This window comes from Pelmatolapia mariae, linkage group LG16_19, assembly GCF_036321145.2.
Source record: "Pelmatolapia mariae isolate MD_Pm_ZW linkage group LG16_19, Pm_UMD_F_2, whole genome shotgun sequence".
In the NCBI taxonomy this organism is placed as follows: domain Eukaryota; kingdom Metazoa; phylum Chordata; class Actinopteri; order Cichliformes; family Cichlidae; genus Pelmatolapia; species Pelmatolapia mariae.
In genome coordinates this window covers 53,223,808-53,231,028 of record NC_086241.1, presented here as the reverse complement: position 1 = coordinate 53,231,028, position 7,221 = coordinate 53,223,808, and the positions used below count along the sequence as shown (strand labels likewise).

Sequence of the window (7,221 nt, the reverse complement as noted above, 5' to 3'; positions counted from 1 at the left end):
ATTCTGCATACACATCACTTTTCTTATTCCCTTTTCTTCTCTCTGGCTCTGATATGACATTTCCTTTCACACTGCATCAAAGAAAGACAACCAGAGAACTAAAAAAATATGCCATCATCTGTCAAAGCATTGCCAAGTTCTCCCAGAGTCCTGCCAGTCAACAGCAGAGCATTGAAGTGCAGATGCTTGTGATCTTTATTCAGTATATATAGTAGAAACATCCTTATCCTTGTTTATAGGGAAAAATCTAATGTGTAAATAGTTTTCCCTGTTTTGTAACGCCTATGCTTATTTTACCTCAGTTAATGATACAGAAAGCGTCATTGTAGTTGTCTTTAAAAGGCCCCTAAATGATTTTTAAAGCAGTTTTTTTAATTAATCTGCATCTACATACATAGTCCACCGTAAGAATAAGAAGGAAGAATGCCATCCTGTGGAAAAACATACTGTTCCCTTACTACTTCCATAGGAAATAAAGTAGAAGCCAGGTACTGTTAATCAGATGAGTTAATGATCAGGAAGGGCGACCACCTCAGTAAAAGCCCAAGAGCTACTACTAAAAATGACATGGCAGCATGACGTCTGGAACAATGCCCTCTATAAAGATGGGACCAAAGTGGAGAAGTTTGGCTATAATGCAGAGCGCCATGTTTGTTGAAAACTAAAGAAAGCATATCAGCATGGTGGTGGAGGCGTAATGATTTGGGCTCGCTTTGCATCCACTGAACCTGAGGAGCTTACAGTCAATGAGTCGACCAGTGTTCTAGAGTCAAACAAGAAGCCATCTTTGTCAGATGACAGACAGGCCATGCAACAATGATCCCAAGCATACCAGCACCAGAATCAAAAAGAATCAAGGTGTTGCAATGGCCCAGTCAAAGACTGAAAGGCTGCAGTGGCACCTTAAGAGAGCTGTCCTTAAACAAAAGCCTGCAGACCTTAATGAGCGGAAGCAGTATTAATATATCAGTCCCTAACAATGAAGTGAGAGACTGATAAAGTCGCACAGAAAACTGTTATTTCAACTTATTGGTGCTAAAAGCGGTTCTGCAACTAAATGTGATAATTAAGCCGGTTAAGGATTTGTTATAAAAATTTAAAACGGTCCCCTACTGTGAACCACCAGATGGTGGTAGAATAAATTACCTAAAATAATATGCCTTGAAGTCTGCAATCAATTTCCCAACACACATCTTTATTAAGTAAATAAACATACAGCAAAAATATAGAACCATGCATCAGACAGACAAACGTGACATTTAAACAACAGGCCTGTTATTCCTGGAACAGGGCTGGAGGTAGGACAGGACAGAACCACTTCAGCCTCGTCATTCAAGGTCAAAACATTCTATAACTATAACAACAACTTAAACTAGATAAAAATATTCATATTATAACAACTGTGTATGAAGTATCTCCTTTTCTACATTGCGCCCACAACAAAAATACCATTTATATTCTCATTTCCTCTGTACAGTGGTTAAATGTAATTTCAAACCTTTTTCACTGCTAAGACCTAAACAGTCTATCAAATAAGAGTCAAAAAATGTCAGTGACCTGTATGGTGCAGTTTTAGCTTCACAAATATGACAATGTCAGAATATTTTAAACAGCCTTAAGCCAGTTCTCAGATGTGCGGCAGTGAGAGACGCATAGCTTTCGAAAATAAAATCTGTCAGTGATGATTTGAGGGCAAAGTTGAGCTTCCGTAAATTACCTTCTCTCTAGCGCTGTTCCTCTCGGCTCTGCAGAGCTACACAGACAGTAAGAAATCCTGGCGTGCATAGATGTTGGAACATTGTCATTTTGTACTCTTCTATACTGGAATAGCAAATGGTAGTATGATTGTTGGGCAGCAGGACAATCTCTCTGCAGCTGTTCATTTAACATAAGGCAGTATTTTATAATAAGGTCTTTGACACTTTCTACGTCTGTATATACACAAGCTTTGTCCATTTCACAGTGTTTACTGAGCATGCTGGTTGAAAACAACACACTGACTGTACATGTTTGTGTTTAGTCACTCTTTACTACCTTTTCAGTGCACTTACCCATCCACCTTTTCTAGTGCATACGTTGCAGAACTTCCACCAAGGCCTGGACAATTTTCCAATTAACTCTCCCCTTAAAGTAGTAGAACCAAAAGTGTTGTTTTGCTTTTGTGTATATAGTGCCAAAAGTGTTAAAAGTTGGCACATCAGTAGAAATTTTACAGAATTTCATGTCAGCAAATTCCAGTGATGATCAACATCGAAAAACATGTCTCATATGGGAACAGACGTCTCCTGAAACCTGTGTATGTATATATATTATCTGACAGGAAGAGCATACACTGTAACAGTAGTGTATACATACAGTGACAATACAGCAGATATACAGTATGTACACAGTTGTTAGATGCTGTAAAGGAGACCTTTCTGTCCACTGGACAGGATTAAGGCAATTTCACAAGTGTCTTGGTTTTTACGGTAACCGCTGTGCAGTATGACTGCTGATGTCATCATCTTATTTTTGTACAAATATATGAAAAATTCCAGTTGGGTAAAATGAATGACTTATACCTGCAACTTATACCTGCTGCTTTGAGTTATAGTACTGTGCAAAAGACATGAGCCACCCTTCTACTTACACCATTTCTGATTAGGCGTCAGTTTCCGGTGGATGGGTCAACGTAAAGCCCAGATGCATCTCCCAGGTCCCATGTAAGGGCTTTGGATTTTTTTTTTTGCAAACTTGGTTCAATTGCTGTCAATGGGAATCATCTTGTTGATGCCAAAATACTATTTTTTTTAATCTGTCAGACTGTGTTATCGTTAGCATTTTTCATAGACTTACCTGAAAAGATGGGAACAAATTATCTGTTTTTTGCAACAGGCCTCTAGGAACAGAGTGCCTGAAAATACAATTTAAAATTGGTTAAGTTGTCTGTTATGTGTCGACACAACACTGCTTCATCCCTTTTGTGAGATGCCTTTTTATTATTATTGAATGATTCGGTGAGGTAAAATAACTGGACTGAAAATGAATGAAAAAGCAACTAAATGTCCAAAGAAAAACTTTGGAAGACCTTCAGAAAACCTAGAAAACTATTACTCAAAACAACATTTAAAAAAATAACAAGAAAGACACAAAACATAAAAAAAGGTGGCTGGAGACTTTTGCACAATACTGTATGTCTGTGTGATGGCTGCACTTACAGCCACACAGTGGTAATACCCACCATGTTAGTGTAGAGGCTTATAAGTAACATTGCATTCACATTTGTCTTTCTTTAAATATAGGAATTAATTTACAGGACAATAAATAACTGGTTTGGGTTTAGAGTTAATTCACATATCCACATAACACTGCATTCTAAAATAAGTGCGCACATTTTAGTTTACACTGTTATGTATGATTAATCTTTTGTTTTCTGAGTTACCTTAGTTGCAGCTGCTCCAGTCCCTTGATTGAGGAGCCAAGAGGTGGAAAAGGGGCGGAGCGAGCTTTGATGGAAGACTGCAAATTGGTTCATTCCATAACTCGGGACCATGGGGGGGAATTGGAGTTCATTGTGTTAGGTTTAGTTAGGTTTTGTGTGTTTTATCCCTTGTGTTTTTGTGGGCTGATCAGCCACTATTTAAGTTTCCCCTTTGTCTCGTTAAGTTAGGTCAGTTTGTTTGAGTTATCAGTAGTGTTGTCAACTTTGAGTAGAGTTCTGTTATTTTGACCTCTTTTATGGGCCCAAGATTTTGATTCTTTTTGCATGATTTAACCAATTATGTTTTTGGGTTAAATAAAAAAATCATTTTTTTGGACTTTAACCTGTGCCTAAGTTTCCTTCACTGCTCGGTCCATCACAGTCTGTGTAATAGGTTTTACTGAATGGGTACCTGGTTATATTTGTGTATTTCCTCTCATAATAATTATATTATTTAAAAATATATTTGTATATTTTATAGCTGACAAATGTAGGCAATTTAGGGTTCTTATTAAGAAGTGTGGGATTACTCTATTAGCTATATAAATCTTGCTATGAAATATCATATGGCCTTGAAATAAATATATATTATTTGAATCTCTTATTTAGCCAGTTGGAGAATATTTCCTTCTGGTAAGGGTTGCCTACAGATAATGTCTCTTTGAAAAACAGTTTAGCTGGAAATGTTTTTTCCACCTTATTCATATGCATTACACAACATGCATTTGTGTAAGTGAAAGTAGAGGATGGGTAAATCGTTTTAACAGTTTGCAGTCAGCGCGGCCTGCTAAACATAATGGATAACCTCTCCCAAACATGCAGAATTAAGTCACCTCATTAAACACACTTCATTTTCAGTACTTGTATATATTAGAGCAAGAATTAATGATCTTTTGCTGGTTTTACTAACAGTACTTAAAAAAAGAGTGAATAGCAAAGTATCTTTGTGTTGTAGAGAGAATGTGGTTTTATCCTGGTGCCTCTAAATATCGCCATCACTTAAACAAAAACATACTGAGTAGCATGTCTCAGGTCGATAAATACACTGACGTACAATAGAGAAAAAGGTTGCAGACTGCGTGAAACGTGCCGTGGCTAAGATACATAAAACAACATCAGAACACCCCATCACACCAAGTATGTGTTTGCTGCAGGGAGACATACAGAACAGTACAGAAAGTTAGGACTCGTTATCATCGTCATCATCATGCATAAAATAAAAATAGCTTTCTCCACTCAGTTCAGCAGCGTACCGTATAGCTGTGCCTTGGTCAAACTGTCCTTTCTCGTCAGTCCTGTACTGCCAAACTTTTGGTATCTTGCAGAAGTCTTCTTTGGGAGCGCGGGGCCGATGCTGAGAGCAGAGCTGGAGCTCGGGCGGGGCCGGACGCTCGGCCTGGGGGTGGGGTAGTGTTGAAGACTTGAGGCTTCAAGTGAGCTTTGGTGTAAGGAATCAGCCGAGCTGTCTGCGCTCAGATTCACGTAGTCCTTCTTTGCGCTGCTTGCCGCTGTCGCTCCCCCACTGCTCTCCTTGTCTTTAGAGCTCCCTGAGAGGAACAAACTGCTCTCAGAGTCCTGACTGTCATCCTTGGCTCTATACAGCACAGAAGTTTTCTCCTGCTTGCGATGCTCTTTTGGCTTGGGACTGCGGCTGGGAGAGGAGGAACTCATGGGAAAGCACTGCTCCAGCACCCGACCGTGGAAGACGTCATCTCCTTCTTGGAAGCTGCTGTAGAGAGACCCTTTGACTTTACTGGAGGGGCCCATGGCAAAGTGGCGTTCAGAGAAACTGTATGGAGAAACCCGCCCTGTAATGTTGCGATAAGAAGATGAGAAGGTGTTGATGTCTTCCACGCTGAGCTGTCTCCAGCGGCTGCTCAGGTCATCCTCGGAGACCTGGACATCACCCTGGCTGTCCAGGGTTCCTCCATGAGCCTGGCCCAGTCCAATTGCAGACCCCATGCTGTGAGAGGAGGCCAGACGAGGAGTGCTGGAGTGGAACGGTTCACTGAAACATGACGCTGTCCTTGTGTAGGCTGGTGAGGGGCCCTTCTGGGGGCTCCTTTGGGTTGCCATGTGCTGGATGCTGTGGGACTTGGGGAAGCTTGATCTGTCTTTATCATAGGAGGAAATACTTTTGTGCTCATAGTCTCCACTACTACCTTCTCGCCAGTCCATGTAGAGACCCTGGTGGGAAGAAGATAAGGTGCTGCTGCCAGTGCGCCCACATCCTCCACTAACTCCTCCCTTTTCATCTGATGCAAGACTAAAACTGGAGTAGGAACTGGACACTGGGAGACTCCCAGTGCCGAACTCATCGTGGTGACGGAAGGAGGATGGGGGTTCATGGTGGGAAAAACTTCCAGAGTGGAAAGCATCTTCATCGGGGTTGCTGTCAACAGAGTTCTGAGCGTGAAGCTGAAGCAGGCCAGTGCCATGAAGGTCAACACTTTGTCTGCGCTCGGTGTCCTGCCATCGTTCAGGACAGTAGAGCGCCGTGTCGCTGCAGTACAGGTCAGATGTCTTATAAGAAAGGCGCCGGTTCAGATGATCAGTGCTTCCTGTTCCTGTCAGAAAGTCTCCATCCTGTGCCTGCGGGCTGGGTGAACGCGTTACAGGGCAACTGCTTCCAGGCTCGGGCTTTTCCAGGACCTTGGCAATTATGGCTGTGGGCACAGCGTCTGGATAATTTGAGTGGCACATTGCCATGGTGACGCCACTACTCTGATTATGTTTTTCCATGAGGGAACTGATGCGTTCCTGGAAATCCAGTGGCAGCTGAGGCATGGAAGAGAAATACAAAGAGAGACAAAAGAAGCTGGATAAAGACAGGAAACTACAACCCAAAACAGCCAAACAAATGTTTTTGGAAAGTTGTGACAGTTGCTGAGCTGGTATTCAGCAAAGCTCTTTAAAAATGAATAAGTTCTTCAAGAGCCTTTTAAGCTGAATACTGAATGTATTTTTAAATGCCATTTCTTACTTTTCTGTAGGTCTAGGTGGAAAAATTCTCCTTTGATTTAGACCAGTATATGTGTCTCAGGGGGGAAATGTTTACATTCTCATTCATCCATACATGGTAGTATTGAGGGCAACTGGTCGTTTTTTAGGTTTCTGAAGACTTTTGCCTCTCATCCAAGAGGCTTCTTCAGTTATATAACAACTAGTGGAGGATCCAAGGTATTTAACCAGTAGCAGGGGCTGTACCCCTGGAAGTGGCCCTGAGGGTTGGTGACCAACTATTAGTCATAAAAGTCATCACATGAAATAAGGTGTGAAGAAAGGCTTATGAAGTAAAACCTGGTACTCTCCACCAGCCATTTGATAAATGAAACCTCTTAAATGAGAGGTGAATGTCTTCATGAACCTAAAGAAGTCGAGTTGGAGGTAGATGCCCTGTCTGACCTGAATTCCTCTCCTGATAACGCAAAGAAACTGTGCTACCTTTAATAACTTTCTGAACAACCTTTATTTAGTTATGTGTTACAGAGTCCACAACTTAATTATACAGACATAAATATTTCTTCTTTCCTTCCTGCTTTCTTCCATCTGTTTCTCAGCCTGTCATCTTTCTCCTTTTCTTGCTGTGTCTCTCTCTCTCACACACACAGACAGACACATAATCTCTTTGATTGGCTCCAGTTTGAGAAAAATGTTCCTGTCAATTACAGACTGGCTCTTTGTGCCTATTAAAGCTGGTCAGGGTCAGCAGGAACTGTTCCCGACACACTGAGCTCTCTTTCTATTCATCCCTTTCTTTA

General features: G+C 41.3%; 1 protein-coding gene across 2 annotated transcripts in view; it reads right to left on the bottom strand.

The window, feature by feature from the left end:
- Positions 1–22: 22 nt before the first annotated feature.
- The window catches only part of LOC134644844 (brain-enriched guanylate kinase-associated protein), a 67,919-nt gene continuing 60,720 nt past the window's right edge, over positions 23–7,221 (bottom strand). The window contains exons 7-8 of one of the 2 annotated variants that reach the window (XM_063497962.1): positions 4,714–6,238; positions 23–4,608 (exon numbers count right to left, since the gene is read on the bottom strand). In XM_063497962.1, the coding sequence (XP_063354032.1) occupies positions 4,589–4,608; positions 4,714–6,238 (1,545 nt within the window). In that variant the 3' untranslated portion in view covers positions 23–4,588. Of the gene's footprint in view, positions 6,239–7,221 lie in introns of both variants that reach the window. The other variant, XM_063497963.1, reaches the window with a different exon arrangement.